At 40.6% G+C, this 23,103-nt stretch overlaps 1 protein-coding gene across 9 annotated transcripts in view; it reads right to left on the reverse strand.

Moving 5' to 3' along the window:
• mid2 (midline 2) overlaps positions 1-23,103 on the reverse strand; it is a 151,435-nt gene that overhangs the window by 19,957 nt on the left and 108,375 nt on the right. For 7 of the 9 annotated variants that reach the window (XM_053505924.1, XM_053505923.1, XM_053505921.1 and 4 more), the window contains 3 exons: positions 7,876-7,941; positions 6,345-6,440; positions 3,534-3,641 (listed from right to left, as the gene is read on the reverse strand). In XM_053505924.1, coding sequence (XP_053361899.1) covers positions 3,534-3,641; positions 6,345-6,440; positions 7,876-7,941 — 270 coding nt within the window. The remainder of the gene's footprint in view (positions 1-3,533; positions 3,642-6,344; positions 6,441-7,875; positions 7,942-23,103) is intronic. The other 2 variants (XM_053505927.1, XM_053505929.1) reach the window with 1 other exon arrangement.

Here is a 23,103-nt window from a genome sequence, read left to right on the forward strand (position 1 = left end):
GAAAAGTGTGTCATTAGTGTGGAGGTGTACTGTATGGCTGCTGGCAGGTTATGAACACTGTGAATGCTGCATCATCAGCAAGCGCTCAAAGCAGTACCACAGTCTATTATTCTAGATAGACTTTTTCGAAAACATATTTCAGTATAAGATAAAAAGGCATATGAGCACTCTTCTTTTAAGTCTTTTTCACTCTCTCTCTCTGCTACTGTATCTCTGTGCATTAGCGCGATGATTTAATGCTGCAAAATGAAGTGAATTTATTCCTCGTGTCTGAATAAACTCAGAGTCTTCTTGCTTGGTTGAAGTTTAGAAGGCAAGCGGTAAACGATTTAATTGCTTTAATTGAGCTGCAAGGCGTAAACCCCCGAAGCCGAGCTTCTTCACCTCACAGAAGAACTATGGCTCAGCTGGAGTGAAGTGATTTAGTGGGATTGCTGTATGAAGAAGCTTAAATTACGCAGTACCCCGTGAATCTAAACACACAGTAAAGCAGGTCAAGTTTTACTTTTTGGTGTCATGGTGTGTGTTTGTGTGTGTGTAGGGGTCCCAGTTTGAATACTCAGTTATTAATGAAAAAAATAGGTCTAAAAAAATGAGGAATAATTTTTTACAGATGATTTGGCCACCACACTGGAGTGCTGACCCTAACTCTACTGAAAGTCTTCGGGATGTGCTGATGATCACTTTATTGGAGTGCTTATACTAAATAAAAAGGCATCTTAGCACTCTTTTTCACTCATTCTCACTGCTCTTTATGCATTGGCTCAATGATTTAATGCTGCAAAATAAAGTAAATTCATTTGCCGTGTCTGATTTTAACTCCAACTTCTCCATCTTGCTCTCCCACTCTCAAAGGTTAAGGTTTGGAAGGCAAACAGAAAACGCTTTAATTGAGCTGCAAGGTGTAAAACCTGAGGCCAAGGTGTTCACTTCACAGAAAAACTATGGCTCAGCTGGACAGGAAAAAACCTGATGTTGCATAAGGTTGACAGAACAATACAACAACAAATACATGCTGCAATAAAAGCTTAAGTTCGACCAATTGAGTGTGTAAATGTTTCGCCCAGACAGTGTATAATATAGTTGCGTAATAGTTAGCACTGTGACCTCACAACTCCAGGGATGAGGGTTTGAGTCTCGCCTTCAGATCTGCCTAGTGCCCCGAGTCCCCTGGGATAAGCTCCAGGACACCCATGAACAGGTACAGGATTAAGAGGTGTAGAGAGTGAGTGAGTGATGTGGAAGGACATTTCTTCTAGTACGCCTCTCGTCAGTATTCACATAGGAACGCTGCATAAAAATGCCCTGGACCAGCCTTTTAAATCCCCAGTGTGCTCATCCAGCCAAAGAAAGGGCATGATTGCTATGTGAGCTGCGGGCTGATAAGAAAATTGATTAAAAATGCTAGTTTCCACTTGACTGATGACAATGTCCTTTGGTTAGGTTATAAATGTTTAAAATATCTCCCCATCACATGACACCCTTAATAAATGCAAAATGCTTCCCTCATTACACACCTGATCAAATCCTTCAAAGGAAAAAAAAAGCCTTCTTTCCTTCCTGCTGTTTTGTTCATCCTCATATACGACTGTGCTAGAACACTCCCAGTTACACAATTTCATAATATGTATTTGCACAGTGTGTCTTTTAAAAATGTAAATGTGCTACAGCTGGGAGCGGCTGGAAATATTCCTCTGTTGTTTTCCAGATGAAATTTTAAAACATGCAGAGAATATTCTCCCGCAGTACATCTGTGTCTAGCCGAACAGTGGTATGTATTGTTCTCTGCCACAAAAACACATGCCTCTTCCAAGTTCATAATGCAGCGCCTTACAGAACTATTGTTTTTCTCTTTCTGTCGCCATCCATCCATCCATCCATCTATCGCTCTTTTAAAACCTGTGGGAACCGGGAGCAAAATTGGCAGGATACACCACATTGCTATAATGCACACACCCCAGACCTGCTTAAACAAGCTTGTTGATCCTATGACTGATTATGCTCTTGAGAAACCAGTCAGTTTTATTTGTAAAACAATCAACTTTTCATGGACAATAAGGAAGACAGATGATGCCTTGAAGTAGACCAATCATCTGTCGCGCAGTAAAGGAGAGATACCGCACACGGGCAATGGATTGACTTCTTTAGAATAAAAGGTAGAGTTTGATCTACACTTGACTCATCCAGCTCTTTTCTAGCACGACTTGTTTTTTTAGGGCTATTTTAAAAGGTCAGTGACATAATTCCAACAGTATTTTCATGCTTCCAGAAACCTGACACATCAAATTAATCTCACACGGGGGATTAGTACATCTGCTTGGGCTTCCTGCCTCACATTTTCAAAACGGTGGATTCTGTCCAAACCAGCAATCAATCAGTCAATGTTTGAGCAAAGAATCGTTAGCTGTAGATATTAGATGAACATTAAAATAAAACAAATTCATTTATTCAGATATTAATTTGTGAGTCCTTACTGTAACACTAGCATTAAAGAACGAATCAAGGCATTTATATACCACCAAGTGCCTATTAGATTTCCCCTGGACAGTTTCTTTAAAACCAACAACACTGAGTACTGCATCTCATTTCTTGGTGTCCTCGGTACATCAACAGTTAAGTTAACCTAGAAAAGAACAGTGCAAAGGACTGGACTACTTGTTTGTGTTGGTTGGCATCACTGAAGTGCTGCTTCTTCTCACCAGAGTATGCTTGTTAAGTGATCTCACATGGCTGGAACCAACACGCCGTGCCTGGCTGGAATGAACCTGAGCCTGGCTCTCTGTCTAATCTCGTTGGTCTCGCATGAGCATTGTTTCTCCCTTTCACTTCTTTTCTCAGCCCATTTTCTCCTTTAAACCTAACACCTCTTAGCAGTCTGCTTGTGAACGTTAGCGGCTGGATGCACTGGACGGTTTCCTTCACTGAAACAGTGTCATGCATCTCTCCAGGTTTATCTCAAAGCAGGCAACAATAAGCCCACAGAGAGCTCCCTAAGGAGGGACGTGCGTTACAGTAGAAAAACAATCGACCGACCGAACAAACAAACAAAAATCTCCACTTTCCTAGGCTTTCTTATCAGAAGGCTCATGAGTGATCCCTTTCCTTTTTTACAGGCATCAAAGTCAGAAAGCTAAAGATGGGTCCGGCAGCATCGCTTCCTCTGACACAGATCAAGTGATGAGTTTTCGGAGTAGGCTCAGAGCTGTCATCTCCATATGGGCCTCTCTACTTGACAGGTTGCTGCGGAGCGAGCGAGCACAGATGGGTCTTTAAAGACAAAGTAGAAAATGAAGCTTGTAAGGAGCCTGTGCTGTTTAAAAAATCTGTTTGTACAACTCGTTCCTTTTTCTACGCTTGAATTAGCTTTTCACTGCGTCACGTCACGTGGTTCGAATACATAATGGCGTGTAATTGATTGGCAGGTGATGCACGAGCGCAGCCAGACGCAGCACCTCTGGGGCTGACTAAAATTTGCAATTAAATGTCTCTTCTGTGCTTGCCTTGGAGGCGCCTGAGCGTGGGGGCTAGTGTACCTTAGACTCTTTGATCTTGACAGCGATGACCTGTTTCCTCTGGCGAATGATTTCCACCAGCTCGTCGCACTCCTCCACCAGCTTGGCCTCGTGCATGGCTGTATTCACCTGCAAGAAAGCAAAGCACAGAGACGCCGTCATGAAACTCGCGCTCGGAGAAGTGCAGCGCGCTGCATGCTAATCCTGCTTTCTCTTTGCCCCACTGACTTCTTCTTGTTCGGGGTGCATCTGTATGCACTATGCACAATAAAACTGTGTGAGGCGGGCTGCGTCATTACAGAGGGGATCTGGGGAGGTCGGAGCCCTGTATGACCTTCTCTCTGAAATTCCATTTCCAAGTAACACAGCTTCGATACAACAAACAGTTGTGACTCTGTGACACGCTCTTGACCTTTAAATCACCTCATCTGCCAATCTTTACCCAAAGCTCGCTACGTAATGTACATTAGAGCTGCTTAAACCGCTTTAATCACACGTTTTAAACACACACACACACACACACACACACAATAACACAATTAATTCCATCTGGTCTTGATCCCATTAGCAAAAATAAGCAGTTCAAAAGGGTAACAATTTAAAGCCAAACAAATGCAAGAAGCCAAGTGATGTGACAAAATGAGTGACTGAAATTGAAAACTGAAAAATGTGCTAATAAACCATCATCTCCTACTCACACTGTGACTGTTAACCCCTTTTATCTCTACCTGAATCCTTATGTAGACATATCTTCCCAGGAATTGTTAGAGAAGCCTAGGGGCGGAGGTTCATTGGATCTCAACATGTGGTGTGGCGAAGCTGCTTTGCTCCACACTCTCACAGTACTTCACCTGATCAATCTTTCAGTGGCGAACAAAGAGGTTTGTATGAAAAACTATATGGTGTATTATCACGTTTAAAAAAGCCTGGAAGGGTGTGGAATATATATTTATATATTCCACACCCATTGTTTTGAACAAATTTAACCCAAGGCAGATTGAGTAACCACCTCTCTGACTGTACAAGTTCTGATTTCAGTTCGTGAGAAGAAGCTGTTGCAGCGTGAGCTGACTGCAGCGAGTTTAACTAATGGCTCCTCTCATCAAAGCCGGACTTCCTGGTCTCACAGAGACCCCGCGGTACGGTTAATGAAATCATCTACAGACGTGGGGATCTCTGCAGTCTGTCACCAGTGAGAAAGGTGTCAGGGAAAAAAAAACACACACAATCTTAACAGCACAGAGCAGATGCCAGTGAGACGGACAGCTCTGTTTTTGTCCTGCTGCTGATTACAGCATTGCTCTTCTGTGCGCTGACAGCTCAGGACAGAATAGGACAGGAAGTTCTCAGCGCAAGGCCAGGAAACAGTCCTCTGATGCCTGCGGCTGTGTTCTCACCAAGAGCGAGATCCTGAACTGCGTTATTAAAAATGAATAAGGCAGAAATGGTCTGCAGTGTGGTGGCCATGCTGCAGTTCACATAACGCCATGTTGTCAAAGTGAAACCTCCTATGGCTTAGAGGTGCTATCAAAAAACAAACAACAAAACAAAACAAAAAAAAAAAAAGGGAAATTTTACTCGGAGACCAACAATCTGAAGGAATCTGGAGAATAGGGGTGCACAAAAACCCTGAACTTTAATTATGTGCTTTTTCATTTAATCTTCATTTTATCAGGTACTTCCTGTTGAGAGTCCTGCTTAGAGACCATTAACATGATCCCTGGTGCTATTACACTGAAGAAACTTCTCTAACCCTCCAAATCATCCATCATAATTTATAGATGATAAGATAAGAGCTCGCTTTATGACCCCCATTACATAGTTTTTTAGGCGGAACGACCCTCTAATGGAGCTTGCATCGAACGTCACAGCTACTGCAAAACTTTGCTAAGGCATGAAGGCTAAAAGCAGTAAACTCCTGAGTGAAACAACAGAAAAGTAACCTTATTTCCTGTCAATCACAGCTACAGTAGCCAATCGTGGGCGCCTGTGCGCTAATGTATTAAAAGAGGGTCAGGGATTGATTTCCTTCGACGCATGAACATTGGTATGGTAGGTGTGGTATGACAGGAAGAGAGCGCGTTGATTCAAGTTACCAAATTGGGGAGAAACATGGACGAGGTTTGTTTGCAGTGCAATTATTTAAAGTAAACAGTATCTACCTAGTAACCAACAAATTGTTTACTGACATCAGGGTTTCAAATTTCACGCACAAATCAAATCATTACTGGAAATCACTGCTGAATTTTCAAGACACATCATTATCCATAAGTAATAAGCCTTTCTCTGGACAGCAATACGCTCCAGCACTAGAATATAAAAAAGAAAATGTTATCATCATTTAGACCTTTTTGTTAAAACTCTTTTTTTTCTCTTGTCCCAAGCTCTTTATTAAATCACACAGGAATGGTGTATACCGTATGAATCACAGACCTGTGGCCATTTTCAAGGTTCTTTTCTCTGCTAAAAAGAATGATTTTATGAACAGAGAGGTTGAAAAATACAAATAAGTTACTGCGCATATGATGCGGTAAACGGCCAAATTTCCTGTAAGAGACATTCATCAATTACTTTTAAATATGATCTATTTTAATAAAATAAAAGATTTCTGCACAGATTCGACCGTCAACTCAGAATTAACGATCATCAATAAAAAGCGTTTAAACAACAGTCTACTGAAAGACTCACTCACTCACCCATTCACTCACCCACTCAAACAACCCATTCATTTACCCACTCACTATACCCATTCACGCCTAAAACTCTGTAAACTCTATGTTATCTGTGTGATGATGATGATGATGATGATGATGAAGATGGACATGGACATACCTCCACCTGTTGGCAGATCTGGATGAGTTTGGCCATCTGGTTTTCCAGCTCACTGTTCCTCTTTACCAGGTTGGTCAGGTTATTCTCCAGAGTTTGCTGTCGGAAAGAAGAAGAAAAAAAGTGTAAGCGTTGAGCTTGGAAGGTCATAAAGTCTTCAACTGAAGAAGTGCTGCACTTTAGTACTGTATCTGTTGTGGGATGAGTGTTAAGGTTGTATGATCGTCTATGATTCTGATCTATCAATCAGTTATATGTTAAAATAGAAATGATCTTCAATCACTACTAATAAGAAAAGTAGTCATAAGTAGGGATGGGAATCACCGGGGGCCAGCCAATCGCAGATTATCATGATCCCTAGGTGATGAAGTAGTATTACGATTCTGATACGATTACGATTCTTTCAAATTATATATTTAATTTTTTTTTTGTTACAATTCTTATTAAACTTGGCTAATGATTTACTCCTACCACAGAGGATGAGGATGCTGTGCTGCCTGACCATGTGTGAATAGTTTAGTTGCGTCACCTGTAGCATTACGGAGAAGCGCCAACATTTTACCACCTCAAATGCAAAACATACAAAGTAGAAAATGATTATTACGTACAAGTAGAAATTTTTATTAAAAAAAAAAAAAAAGAAAAAAGAATCGCAATATGTAGCTGAATCGATTATTTCCCCCATCCCTACGAATTAGCACATTTATATTAAGAGCCTAAATGTCTCAGATGCTGCTGTTACAACTTGGACCAAAAAAGTTTTACCTGAATGAACTATAAATGTAGTGCAATGAATACAAATGCAAGAAAGGCAACAAATGAGTTTAAATCCAAACTGTTAATGGTAAACTATTTTCACACAGTCACACATCAAGAGTTTTTTTTTTTTCACCATAAGCCCTGGTGTCCACTGTTAAGAACATGGTGTTTATTGAGTAATGCTCAATAAAATAAAGCTTGGCCAGTTTTTTTATTCGTCTCTGCCAAGCGACAGACTGTAAAGCATGTACGTCAAAAACCCACACTGTCTCCTAACCATGACGAATCTCGAGCGAATCATAAACCTATAGGAAGTGTATGATGAGAAATGGTAGGCTGAAACTGAGATAACTTTGCATGTTTGACAACAATACAAAAACACAAGGGATGAGTCAGTCAGAATGAACCCAGTCTCTCTGGGTGGCTACTCGTGTGTCTACCTGAATATCAGAATGAGAGATTGAAAGAGAAGCACGCACACACAGATGGTGCTTGACGAGGCAGCTAGTGGTAATGACATGGGTGGATAAAAAATCTAACAAGTTTCCGAAAAAAGCGTGGAGTGGTGAGAACAGCCTTGATCAAAACAAAGAAAACAACAATTAAAATAAGCAGACGTGAAAGAGGCTGGAGCCTGGCAGTCTGTTCTAATGGCTAGTCATGCATGTGGGATGCAGCCCCGGCCCTCTCGACTCATCAGAAACGCAGGCTTCAGCACGGGCACGCACACGCACACCTCCGACACAGAGAAGGGCCAAGGTAGCCTCGGACTCACCGCAGCGCTCGTCTTTGACGCCTCCATAACAGCTTCAGATACTCTGCCGGGGCTCACGTGAAAACCCTACAAACACACACATACACACAGCCTTACTGAGATAGCTGGCTCGCTGGAACTGATGGTAACTAGTCATCCCTGCCCTGCCTTTCTGTCTCTCTCTTTCTCTGTATCTGCTGTGTGAGCCACCTGGGAGCAGGTACGCTTCCTGTACTCAGCTGGTTTGTGTTGGATGGTTGCATCAGACGAACAAGTGGAGCCATTCGTGTTGCTTGTCAGCATTTTCAAATTCGGCGTGGCTAGGCGAGAACAGATGGGGGTCATTAATTAAAGAGCAAACGAGAAGGGGATGATTTATACATCAAACCCAAGCAGCATTTCCCTGGAGTGCAAGAAAGGCAGAAGTCCTGTTCAAGTGGCATTATGTAGAGAGAAAGAGGAAGAAAAAAAAACAGTGAAAGAAGAAATACAGAGAGAGGGAGCAAGAGAGAGAGAGTCACCGAGGGAGAGTAAGCAAGAAATTGAGATAGAGCGAGAGAATTAAATGGAGATAAAAGCAGAAATTTATAAAGAGTAAGAGAGAGAGAGAGAGATGGAGAAACAGCTCCATGGAGCAAGGTAGCGATGCGGTGCCCTCAGTCCTGTAAATCTGCAGCAGCACACACGGAGCCGCTGAGAAATGCACTCATTAAACCAGACAGCAGACTTCAAAGCCTCAGCCTGAGCCATGCAAGAGCAGGCAGCACACACACAGAGCGGGAGAAGGGAAAGAAATACCGCGGTAGACAGGACAGAAAGCAGAGAAATGAACAAAAAAGAAAGAGGGAAATGGTATGAGAGGGGAAAAAAAACGTGGAATGTCTGCGGTGACATCACTTCGGTGCAAGAGGCGTCTATGAAGTCGAGTGAGAGTTTTGATGATGAGCAAGAAAGCAACGGCACAGAGCGAAGTGAAGGGAAAGGTGGCTATAGTAAAAGTAGGGAGAGAGAAAATAAAAGAGAGAGCGAGAGAGAGAGTGAGAGAAAGAGATTGAGAGTGAGTGACAGTGAATGAAAAGATGTTGTTTTCCTGTCATAACAGCCAATCAGCTGTTCATCACCCTGGTTATTATCATGCACATGTGGAACATTCACAGACACACCCAGGTGTTATTCACAGAATACTGGGAGAAGACACACCACTCGCTTCTAACACAGATAATATTTCCAAGTACTCGGTAACCTCGGTCCTCCGGGTGTCCTCGAAGTCTCTGAATCACAGCGGCTCTACGGACTTGTGTTTAGTTTATCCATCACAGAAACATCTGGTCGTAAAAAAATGATAAAAATAAAGGCTTCATAGTGAGTGCCTTTACATATTTCGAAAACTGAATTGAACAAACTCTCTATATGACCCCATTAACCGGAGAATATTTAATGTCAGAGGCTGCTAGCCGAGACTACTTATAGCACCGGCTCTCTAGAGACACACACAGAAATTCGACCAACTGTGCAGCTCTTGCTTTATTTTGTTAAAACAGAAGGAGCTTCTCTGAAGGTCATCATGTAATGAATTAATACGCATCGTCTTCTGTATCGAATCTGGTTATTCTGGTTAAAGTGGGAGGGGATCCAGAACCAAGCCTGTGGAGACGCATCGCTGCGAGGTGGGAGTACACTCTGAAAGGGATCATGCACACACGCATTCACACCTAGGGGAGATTTCACCTGGACAGAGAAGCCATGAGCCATGGACAGGAGACAACTCTGAGGATGCATTGCTAATCCGGTGTGTCAAAAAATATATATTAATGTTGATCAAAATTCAAATTCGAGACATATCAGTTGATGTTTAAGTGCTCCACTGGGGCATCCGTCATCGACTGAGCTAACAAGCACAAGACACAGCGAATTTCTCTGTGGCAGCTCTCACATCCAAACACACGTGTGACACGCAATACTGGAATGTTTTGTGGAGTCAACTTTAACCTAATGGCCGCCCACATCCCCAAACATAACCGAATGTGTCGATAACTGCATTTCTGTAAACTTTTCATGCAGTTCACCGTCCACACAGGAGAATAGGAAGCATGGGTGCTTTTACCTTTGATTGTAGGATCGGCTGCTTTCCTCTTAAATTCCACCAGAAAAAAAATGGGACTTTAGGAAAGGATGAGAAAGTCTGGCAGACATTCAACTAGCCTACTGCTTAAGATTAGCTCTAACCATATGTCTTGGTGCACATGGCACAGGGACAAGAAGGGCGACTATGGCATGACTTGTGAAAATAGCGACAATATGGAAGATTATAGCTAAATTACTGAGCAGGGCTGTGCAGCAGTGTCTGGGAGAAAAGTGTTATTACTCTAAGCAGAAGCCATGACTGTTTTATATATCCGGCTTGGCTTTTAATTTTAGTAACAAATTCATTTTCTGTCTTGTCTATAAAGATGCTATTCTTTTCCTGTTGATTCACTTTAAATTTTATGTTACAACTCTATAATAACTTTACAAAAACATGATGAAATATCTAAAAAAAAGTTCACTTAGATGGCAGCACGTTGCCGTAGTGGTAGCGGTTAGCATGGTGACCTGATACCTCCAGGGTCGTGGTTTGATTCCTGCCACGGGTCGGTGTGCTTGGAGAGCGAATAAATTTACTTAGAAAGAATAAAAAAAATCAGTCCGTATGAATTTACTGAACTTTCAGCAGGTTTACTTCAGCAGGGTGAAGCTGTAAAAGTGCAAACGTCGGCATAACGAGCCAATAAAAAAAAGAAGCATTCCTTCTAAAAAAACGTGACAGAGGAAAATCTACTCATTCCTAAGGTGAATAAATGTGCAGTATACACTTTGTATTTAAATTTGGCTCGGGGCGGGGCGTATCTTGAACGCAAGTCATCCCCAGAGTTCAACACCCCGTCACACTAACGTCCTGTTCCAGAAGCATACAGAATCAAATCACAGCTCGGACATTATTTCTCGGAAAACTTAATAGCAGTCACGTCATTTTCTTTCAGTTTCCTGAACCATTACCTTCAAGATCACAGCCGGACAGAACATTATGGCCTGAGATTTGGTCCATTGTGGTGCAGGAATTAGAGATGTGAAAGTCCAGAGCAGCTACTAAGTGTGTCCTAATGCATTTACAGACCTTACACCATAATTAACTTCTATAATAAAGGTTTCTAAAACTAAACCATGAGGCCCTGCATATCGCTTATTTAATTCCTACATCGATTGTGCCATTAAAAAGGAACAGTTCGGGTGTTTCCAAGTCTTTGTGTTTGTGTGTTTTACCATAGGACTTGGTTGTAATAAATTTTCCTGCTTTGTATACTGACCATGAAGTGAGTGAGTAGTAATCAGGGACAAACACCACAAATGGTGTATAGTCGGCCCCCCAAAAAGTCATGGTTTACAGTTCATGGCCTTAGTTGTTCTAGGATTTTTCCTTAAAACCTGACTAATAATTGTTCATGGAAACCACCGACAGTTTAGCGAAAACCGCAAATACCCTCCATAATTTTATTTATGGCTTTTTCGTGGCAGTATATACTTCTTCATGCATTTTAATGCTAAACCATTAAGAACAATATACTTTAGTAATTTAGTAACATGAATATTAAGGTAAATTCAGCTACATATAAGATATAATACTGTATACATTTATTAGTACTGTAGAGAGAACACAAAGCAATAGCAAAGAAGAAGGTGACTTGGGTTGGTGAATTATTACTGTGTTTACCCTACAGTACTTATACCAAAGAAAACGACAGCGCATACCAAAGAAAACTTTCATGAATTACAGAACATAACGGGGTAACATTGATATTATACATTCTAGCACTGGGGGAGACACAGGAGTACAGAACTGTACAGTACACGGGTTTACCTTTACATTCTTTAAGGTTATGTATGAAGGGGAGTTTTGTTTATAAATAATATATAAAAATATGAATTTAAGGGTGTTTTACACATTTAAAGCTAATCAGGTCTCTAAGTTAGCTAGTTAGTTTTTCTGTTAATTTATGTGCTAAATTAATGTTGCATGTAGCACCTTGGTCCTGGAGGAACGTTGTTTCGTTTCACTGTGTACTAACCGTATATGGTTGAAGTAAGAATAAAGTCCACTTGACCTGACTTGACTTTGACCACATCTAAAATTCACAGGTGCTCTAAGAACCCCTGTGAATTTCGGAGGTCGACTGTATTTAATACTAATTTAACTCTTACTTCCTTGGAACCAACCAGAATGAGCCATACAGTACAGCTATTTCCAGACGCAGAAAAGGAGTTAATTTTGTACTACAAACACAGTAACTTTGAATGATAAAAACTAGATTTAGCTCAGTCAAACCTGGTGACAAACTTCTCAGTCGATGTGCAGGACACAAAAATTTATAAAAACCTAGACCTATTGTAATGTTAGTTAAGCCTTTATTTGTCACATATACATTAGTGAAATTTCTTCTTCGCATATCCCAGCGTAACTGGGGTCAGAGCCCCGCGGAGCAGATAGGGTTAAGGGCCTTGCTTAAGGGCCCAACAGTGGCAACCTGGTGGAGCTGCCATCCTTCCGATCAGTAACTCAGTGCCTTAGCCCTCTGAGCCACCACTGCCCACTAAAAGTCGGGGTGGTTGCACCAACCGGGAACTTTGAATGATAGTGGGTAAGATAATGTACTTCATGCCCCTTAAATTTGCACCTTAATTTAGATTTAGTACAGACTTGGGAGGAAAAAAAGAAATCCTAACTATCCCTTTAAGCTTTTAACATGATTGACTTTTCTTTTATTGTTGATGACGATAGTTAACCAGATGCCATGTTAAAGCCTGGCTTTGTGTCAGTAATCCATTTTCCACATGCTGTAGTTAATCAGATCGTGTGAAGTTCGTTTTGTGCGCAACAGCCACTATCGGGGGAACAACATCCAGAACATCCGATCATACAGCCATGTGCAAGCAGCATGAAGGTTAAACAGACAAGTGACGACCTCTTTAATCTCGTCTTCCGCCTCTGAAGGAGGAGGGCCTGCGTCTAGTGAAAAGGCATTGAAAAGAAAAATATCTGGTGCTAATTATACCCACACATGACGTTAAAGAGGAAGGAACTGCTCAACAGATTTGCCTAAAATATTATATCCACGGTGATTATCTATCAGGAAAGCAGACTGAACACTGATCTGCTGAGCTTGTGAGTCTATCCTGCTGTCATCCTCGAGCACTGGTTAAGCTTTAAAATAAAAACATATCTTATAGACCAGACTGTAAGTCAGACAGGCAGGAGACTCTTCTAATGAGACCATTATCTGAGGATACCGTGTCTTCTCCAACAAGCTCAAAATGTGTTCGGCAGAGAATACGTGCAACCAGAGCCAGCAGGTTAGAGTTAATGGACAGAGAGTGTGAGAAAACAATCGGTCACGCAAAAAAGAAACCAAACGAGATACAAGCCAGGCTTTTACACTATGCACAGCCTGCAAAGGTGAAAATAAAAAGCTCAGATTTTTCTCTTGCACTCCCTAATAACCGAACAGAATCCTCACATGCACCCAAAAGTAATCATCACAAGACAAGCTGGAGGCTAGCTTCTGACAGACAGCATAACAAATGGAAATTAATTTGCAGAAATACGCCTGGCTCTTCTACCAGCAAGTTGAGCGGCAACAATACGAACGAGCATGAGATAGCTGAAAAAGTGGCTCACGTGCCTTGTTGGGGAAATGGCTTTAATTTCGTGCAGCACTATTAAGTGGTGATGAATTTCCCTGGAATCTAAGTGACATGGTGATTTACTTCTGAAAGGAGACAAAATGCTCCAGCGCTCTCGGTTGAGACATCTTTTGGAAAGAATGAACTGCAGCAGAACACAGAGGCTGCGTGCAACAAACAGGTGCCTGTCTTATGCAATCATCCGGGAATGCTGGAGTTTGCGGTTCTCAAAGCCTCATTAACCCAGCAGTGAGAACTAACAGTAAGAGAAAGGGCGGAGGCAGCAGTAAATCATTTGTCATGGCTTGTCATTGCATTGGAGTGAATCATTGAGATATTGCAAGCGAGAAATCATTCGGAAATCAGGTTGGGAATCAGGCTACGGTAAAGGCACCGACAGCAGTATTTTTTAATTAAATGTCAGTTAATATTTATGACCATTATGTCCTGCTTTGACCCGCTCAGTATCTGTGTGCACTCACAGAAATAAACGTTGCTAGTGTGCCAGCATCAAGAGGACAGCTTTAGTTTTATCCTTTAGCTTAAAGGTAATTCATAAACAGTACAACACAATATGTGCACTTTCCCAGCATGCAGAGAATATACAAAGTCTACACAGCTTTTACTCAAAATTACATTTTTTCATAGTCATCTCTTATGTTTTGTACCAACCAAAGCTGATTTTTTTTATTTTTTATTTTTTATTTCCTTTTTTGTTTTAGTTAGAGTTTATTAAACAAGTTAGACACTGAAATGTTAGACACTGAAATGACACGTTTGAAAGAGGAGTGAAATAAAGGGGTGAAATAAATCAGTATCCAAGTTTATTTCAGCTGGAGCATTAACAGACACACACACATTGGATGACCTCTAAGACCTATATTAATTTGTTGAAGAAATATTAAAATATGTGACCTTTAAATATAATATAGCAATGGCTAAAGAAAACCGAATGCTTGTAATACACAGCACTCAGGCTTTATGAGTCTTCATTCTAAACTTTTATTCTACTTATTGTTATAAATGTGCTTCAGAGCTATCGGGTTGTGAGGGGATCTTTTGAACGCCTCCCTTTTCTTCATTCCACTGGTTTTGTTAGGATTTAGATCTGGGCTCTGATTGGCCCATTACAAAACATTGATCTTGCTCTTTTGAAGCCATTTCTTTGCTGAATTGGATTTGTGCTTCAGGTTGTAATGACGCTGGAAGGTAAAATCTGTCTTCATCTCCAGCTGTCAAAGGCCTGCAGGTTTTGGGCCAAAACAGACTGTTTTTTTGGAACTGTCCATGTTTTCTTCCACACTGACCAAAGTCCAAGTCCAAGTCCTTGCTGAAAAGAAAGCAGCTCTACAGCCTCCCCCATGCTTTACTGTGGGTATGGAGTTTTTTGGATCATATGGTGTCTTGTTTCATATCCATTACCATATAAAGTTTATATTTGTATTTTGTACTTTGTACTTTGCTTGTGCTTTCTTTTTCTCTCTGCTGGCGGCGGGTTGCAGCGTGTCCCATAATGTTTCAGGTCCCGTCCACTGCAATTGGTTTCTGCAATCTGTTGATTGCTTACCTGCTCTACCCTTGTTGATCCCGCCTTTTACCTGACGATTGGTTAACCACGAGACAAGAGGACAAATTAAGCCTTTTGAGACAACACTGCTGTAGACCGTGCCTCTGCTTATATTGTGATTGATTGATGTAAAACAGATCCTGTGTTTGACCCCATGCTTCGTTTCCCGACTACCTTCTGTTTTTCCTTTTTTTGATGTTGATTGATGGACGTTTCCGTGTATGACCATTTGCTTGTTTAATTTGCTTGGGTTTGCTCTTCTTAGGCTTTTGGTTGTTTTGTTTGCTAAACACATTTTGTATATATTTTTATACAATTCTTTATATAGTGAGTTAGTAGGAAGTCAACGCCATTTTGTTTATACTTCGTTTTCTCCTGCTTGTCGTTAGTCAAGGGTAAGATTTTTTGTATTTCTGTTTCTTCTCTTTTGGTGCAGCAGCATTAGGGGTTTCACCTCGGAACTAGCTAGAGGTTATATTTTAACCTGGTCAGCTTCTGAAGTTTTTAGACACTTTTTTGATGGATTTGCTAATTCAACTTTGTTGTAAATAAGCACTAAGCAAAACATCCTATTGGTCTCACCCCATTTTAATTTATTTTCAGATTTTTTTCTTCTTCTTTTCTGTCCTGTTATGGCTTGACTTAGACCTGGGCATAACAATATATTTTATAATTATGCTCAAAGAGTTGAACTTTGGTCTTATCAGACAGAAGCAAATTTGGTCACATGGTCCGAGGTTATTAAGATGGCTCTATATGCTGTTTTTCATGAGATAGGGCTTTGGTCTTGCCACCCCACCCCACAGCCCGGACATGTGCAGAACATGAGAGATTGTTGTGACATGCTGGGAGTGAGCTGTACTTGCCAGATATTCCTACAGCTCCATCAGTGTTGCTATAGGTCTCTTGGCAGCCTTCCTAATAAGGGTTCATCTAGTCCTTTTGTCAATTTTTGATGGACATCCAGCTCTCGGTAATGTCACTGTGGTGCATTATTTTCTCTACTTGCTAATCACGGCCTTCACGTCGTTCCACGGTGAATCTGATGACATTCGTTTTTTTTTCAGTCCTCTGCTGTCAATAAATCTCAAAAGATCCTGCATATGGTTCTGTTGCAGACTAGGCAAAGAAAATAATCTTTAGTTGAGGGTAATCCGAAACATTTTATTGATGACAAATGTAAATTCACGTTAGTGGCCATCTAAATTCTAATTTTTTTTTTTTTTTTCTCAGTATTAGGCAAATATAACCACATACAAACACCAATGTGCAGGCAATAATAAGTACCCCCTTACTACTTTCACAAGAGGGAATGTTAGTCTTATTGTTGATGCTAGTTGATGCTAATCGACAGAAGTTCTGGCAGTTTGCTAGTCTGGAGCAATCCGGATGTGTGTTCACACTATGCCAAGAGGGAACGACATAAGAAATGTCTTAGAGAAGCAACTGTTGATCCACATTAATCTAAAAAAGACTATAAAAAGTAATAAATAATTTGGAGTTCAATGTTCTATAGTGAGAAAGATTATTCACAGGTGGAAAGCATTTAAGACAATTGACAATCTTCCCAGGAGTGGACATCCCAGCACATTCACCCCAATGTCATAATGTGCAATGCTCATAGAAATACAAAACTCCAAGAGTTACATCTCAGAAGCTTACAGGCCTCACTGAGCATGTCAAATGGTAAAGCCTATGATGGCACAATTAGGAAAAGACTGAACCCTGTTTGGAAGCGTTTCCAGGAGAAGGCTTTTCTGTCTAAAAAGAACATGGAAGCACGACTAAGGTTCGTAAAACTGCATCTGAACAAACTCCAAGACTTCTAGAACATTGACCTATGGACAGATGAGACTAAAGATGAGCTGTTTGTCCTTAATGCTCAGCACCATGTCAGTGGAAACATCAAAATAAGGTGCTTTTGTAATGGCCTAAGTCCAAGTCCAGAACTCGACCCAACTGAAATGGACACTTAGATTATAAGAGACCATAAGTGAGCTGTGCATAAGCAAATGTCCCAAAACATCAATGAACAGAAGCAATGTTGTACAGACAAATGAGCCAAAATTTCTTCACAACGATGTGAGAGACTGATAAGTGTATTACAGGTAACAAACACACAGAGTCAGGAATTAACAGCGATTTTGACAATAATGTGAGAATTTGTTTTGAAGTGATAAATTAATATTGGCAAATGGCCTCTTGATACGATCATTTGTGCCATTATTTGCTGTTAGCTCAGATAAATATGTTTGAACACTAAATGATAAATGTAATAAATAAATATTAAATCAGGTTACATATAAATATTTTAAATACAATTAAATTACATAATAAAATCCACATCACAATTTAAACTGCAACAGCAATTTTCATCAAAAATGTTCGCAATGTGATTTGCAGTGAGACTTACGCAAACAGTTTTTTTCTTTACTTTTCTTTTTTATGAACAAGTTTCTACTTTATGTTTTTACTTTGGATTTTGCTGGTTCCTATAACACATTAATAGGTGAAAAAAGATCAGACATTTATCTTGGTTTCACCCTCCTCAACCACCCCCCCACCTCCCGCTGCCCGTTCCCCATCACAAAACCCTTCAACTTTAACAGGTGTGTAAGCCTTTTTATATTCACTGGACATTAATGTTTCTTGGCTGAACTCTTATTCTGAAAGATTATTGAAGGTCTGATCAAAGCCATCCGACATGTTTAATGCCTCGGCATCCTGTGATAAAAGGAGAGACGAATCAATCTGTACACAATGTAAAAAAAAAAAAAAAAACACACAAAAAAGTACAAAAACACGAAAATACCCTTGGCTTATGTTTCCTTATGTACAAAATGCATCCTATGAAAATGCATCCTTCAGAGACAATGAGCTCATAGAACTTGCAGAAATAATAAAACTCTTATTATACGAAGCCTCATTAAAGACTTCACATGTAGTGTCTTCACACAGCATTGCAATGCTTGGGTGGCTTCCTAACTATAAATCATGAATCATCTCATTTGCAAAATCTGAGTAAATAAACTGTGATGTGGGCCAGAACAACTGCTAACAAACAAAAGTGGATTACAAGTGGATTCCAGCAACGACACTTCCTGAAGTGTTTTATTCTTCTTATTCCACAGCAAACTGAAGCAATTAACAAGTCATCAAAAATAAAAATAAAACTTTTTATCCATTTATAGGTTTGTTTAAATTTGCAGAAGGTGAGATAGGGGTACAACATCAGGAATAACAGAGGGGGGCGGAGCTTGTAGGACGACTTTCACACACACACTAATAACGGATTGGGAATGACTCCTGTCTGGCTCACGGATTATATAAATTGTCGGATACAAAATAACAGATTTTTGAGAAAATAAGTAAATAACTAATGGCGGACCTAATGCGTTAGATTACTCATTACATCAAAAAAGTACTTTGTAACGCGTTACACCCAACACTGTTCATGTGGAGCGCTCGCTTCACAGAAACGACAACATATTAAAAAAACTGGATTCAGATAAACCGTGCAGTTGGATCGACTCGTTAACAACTCTTACAGAGAATTAACCAACATCTCTTGTCCAATCAGAATGAAGCATCTGACGGCAACTGGGTTATGAGCACAGGTAGTGTCTGCACTTTAGAAAGCTTCACAAGAGACAAATTGCCTTGCTGGCATCCCATGTAAACATGTTTTGAATAGAGGATAAAATGGCATACTGACAGCAAGAGTGATGAGGACTCTGCTTTCTTCGGGGGTTCACAGCAAAGACATGGCCTAGTTCTTGAGCCACAAGAGACGTCTCACTCAAAACATTCGAGATGCACAACATGGCTGAGTGTATGTGTGAAGCAGGCTTTTAAAAATGTATCTCAGTTCTCAGCTAAATAAAATTTACGTTTTTACTTTCCTTTCACACAATCTGAACGTGATCTACATTTCGAACGGCCCAAAATTCTAACACAAACAACACAAGAGTGAAACTGTCCTGCTGTGTCCAGATTGGAGTGTATCAGGGTGCTTTCACACAACGCACGATCGATTTATACTGTGCACAGTATCGACTGCTCCCTCCTCCCCACTCCCACGCTGGACACTGTTTATATACGCATTATTTTCGGTATTCGGGTCCCTGCTGTATTTTCATCCTCCGATACAGCAGGTGGCAGTATGCATCTACAGTAGTTTTTTAAAAAGCCACCATTAAACACAAAGACAACATGAAAACAAGTAAGTCAATCTTCACGCTACAGTATGCCCAACACCATATTATTGATATTTGGGGAAAATGAGGAAGAGGTTTCTGATGATGGAATGCTCTACAAAGTGGTCCACTTCCATGCTCAGGTAACGATGGCATCAACATCTCATCCGAGTACGTCGTACTAAACTTTTAAGTTTTTAATTTTTTAAGCAGACTTGGGTTTGACAATATGCTTGTGTTCACCCTAATGAAAAAAAAAAAAAAAACCAACCAGACTTTGGGGTCGAATGTACTTGGGAAACGTTACAACGTTCCTTTTGTAAAAAAAATGCCCTCAAGCTCATCTCGTCTCAGTGTGACAGTATTTAGCAGTCGACAATTGCAGACAGTACATTAGCACTTCCAGTTTAGCAGTCAATAGGGTGCGAACGCTGTGCATTAGCGCGCCGATTTCAGTGAACGCATGTGGGCCAACAGCCAGAGAATTAGTGATTTAATCCACACGGGCAAAAACAGATAATTAGTCAACGGTCGCTGTGTGTGTGTGTGTGTGTGCACGCTCAGAACACCTCCCCTGTGGGAGTGAAGCGACAGTGACTGACAGATGACAAGTGGACAGTATGGAGATGATGAGCACATGGTGCAGACAGGGAGATATTGATATGTAAAACCAGGACAGGCTGCATGTGTCACGTCGACTCATGAATCAATCAGCCTTCCTTTCCGTATACTTGAGGTTGGCATGTAGGTGAAAGTTAGAGCTGAATTAAGTGACATTAATATGAGCTTGATGTTATTATCACGATGGAATCTGATTTGCTGTACAGTAAATATGCTTTCGAGGCACTGATTTCAGCTGCTTCTCGGTGCCTTAAATAAGAGGAATATTCCTTGATGCTTCATACTGTAGCTCCTGCGTTCCCTCTGTCCAGCAAAATAAAGATCTCCCCAAGCACACCGTAACGCGGGATGTGTAATTATGTTGACAGCACAAACTATTTTTAACTCCTCTGGGTCTAATTCTCCTGCCGTTATCATATTAGTGAAAGGCAAAGTGTTAGTGTATCAGATAAACAGGGAGTAGGATGAAAGGGTGTGGGGGGGTGAGGCTGCATGCTGAGACTGTGATCAACTCAGCAGCTCTTGTGAGGCTCTTGTGTTTCTCTGTCGCCGGCTTTCTAAACAGCTGAGAGGTGATGCGGCTGTTTTTAGCAGCCCATTAAAGGAGCGCTCTGTGCTATGAAGCGCGCACGAACGCCACGACGCGTCTGTATAAACAGCCTCGGCTAGAATGGAAGGAGCTGGGTGCTTAACGGTAAAAGTCAGTGTTTAAAAATTATACACCGCCATATTTATGAATGTGTCTCACAAGGTTTTGCTTGAACTCAGCCTTTCTGGTGCAAATTAGACTTCTCAACTTGTTTATCCAAGAGAGAGAGAGAGAAAAAAAAAGATTCTATTTTCAAGACTAAGAAATTAAAGCTACCTAGGGAGAGCAACATAAGGCTAATAGATTAAAGAAAGCCACCCTGCCTGGCCAAATTATTAGGAACACACATAAATATAAAAACGGTCCAAAGTTTTGGATTTCTTTTTCGATATTTAAGAACAATAATAGATTTTTTTTAAACTATGAAATAATTAAATTCAATTTTATTTGTGTAGCGCTTTTAACAATTTACATTGCTGCAAAGCAGCTTTACACAATTAAAAGAATTTAAGTTTGTATGAAATGTGAATGTGTATGAGTCAAAATGATTAAACTGTCCTTGATGAACGAGCCGACGAGGACGGTGACAGTAGCAAGGAAAAACTCCCTGAGATGGCAGTAGGAAGAAACCTTGAGAGGAACAAGACTCAGCAAGAAACCCTTTTGGGTGATAATGGATAGCAGAAATTGATCTGGAGTCATACAGAGTGTGTGTGTAAATAACACATATGGCATTAGGTAATTAAGTAACAACAACAAAAATACAGTCGTTACTTTAAGACACATAGGTCAGCTATTTTGAAATGGTTCTTGCAAGAACAGTATTGTTAAATGTGTCTGCAAAACCCATCAAGCACCATGATGAAACCGGCTCTCATGATGACCTTCTCATAAAGGCAAGACCAATACTTACTTCAGTTGCAGAGGAGAAGTTCACTAGAGGTACTAGCCTCAAAAATCAGCAATTAACAAACAGCACCTCAGATCAGATCCATTATGAAGGCTATAGAGCATAAGCAGCAGAGACATCTCAAGATCAACTGTTCCAATGAGATTATTGCATATTTTGGACACCTTCAGAATTGATTTACAATAAAGAATGATATAAAAATCAAGAAAAGATCATGGGATTAGGTTTGGTGTCCGAACCTCTGACTGGTAGTGAAAAGCAGTAGCACAATGCTGAAACTCGAGCAATACAAGACAAGAACTTCAGTAACGTTCTTATCAAACATCAGAGTGAGAATGTTTTCTGACTGACTTCCATCGAGGCATGGTGGCTGGTACAGTACCAGATGGGCTTTCAAGAAACCGATGATCTCCTGAGATTTTCAAGTACAACAGTATCTAGAGATTACACAGGGTGGAAATGTCTACTTGATCACAGAGGTGAGAGATGAATGGGCAGACATGTTTGAGGTGACAGGGGGGTTATGGGAACTCAGATAACCATGCTTTATAACACTGATAGAACCAGAACCAGTGTTTACTTATTTATTGGGTCGATATTGTTAAGAATAATTAGTAATATAGAACACAGATAATCAATATGAACTCTTAGGCACAACCTACACTAAATAAACAATGTTTAATTTATTACATTATAAAAAAAAATCACTCACTATCCTGCTTACCCTCTAACTGGTCGCGGCGGACTTGCAGCATTTATCCCAGCAGATTTAGGTTCCTGGGTGGGGTATACTGGCCTGGACATAGAAGCGCACACATATGGGGAATTTGGTAACACCAATTAGCCTGCCCTGCATGTCTTTGGACTGTGGAAGGAAACCAGAACAACTGGAGGAAACCACACTAGGCACAGAGAGAACATGCGAACTCCACACAAACATGCCTGAGGTATCCTGGAGGTGCAAGCCCACATCGCTAATCACTACAGTACTGTGCCATCTAAAAAATCCCACAATGCTTTGGGAGAAAAGAAAACTGAAAAAAAAATAACTCACTATAAATACATAAATAAATTGGTGTAAATTTAGTTTAAAGGAAAATTCTGTAAAATTAGACCAAGAGAGTAAGGCACAGAAAGGAAAATTTACAAAATATTCAGTGTCCGGTATCCGGTTGTGTGGTAAAAAGCACAGCCTTTCAGCATGTTCTCTTCCACTCCTACTCATCTAATATCTTGCCATAACTTCACTGAAAACATGCATATGCAGGTGGCTGCTTTAGCCCAGTGTCTCACAAACAGAAAAGTTTCATTGAATTTACTCAACACATGGTCTACATTTCTCCCAATCCAATAGCGCTGCAGGCAGGACAGAAAGACAGACTACAGAAGTGGTGCTTGGATGTACTAGATGCATCATCCACATTTCAGGCAATCCAATAACGCTGGAGGCAGGACATTAGGCCAGGCCAGAGAAGCGTCTTTCCATCTTTATTATTTTTATTTATTTATTTTTCATCTTGGTTGCATCGGATGAGAATACATAGCAGCACTTTTATCGGCACGGAAAACAATTTCATCGTGGTGATTCTGACATCGGTCAGGCTGAATCAAACAAAAACGTCTGGTGCGTCTCCATTTCTGGCAAGCATTA

This window comes from Clarias gariepinus, chromosome 10, assembly GCF_024256425.1.
Source record: "Clarias gariepinus isolate MV-2021 ecotype Netherlands chromosome 10, CGAR_prim_01v2, whole genome shotgun sequence".
Taxonomy (NCBI): domain Eukaryota; kingdom Metazoa; phylum Chordata; class Actinopteri; order Siluriformes; family Clariidae; genus Clarias; species Clarias gariepinus.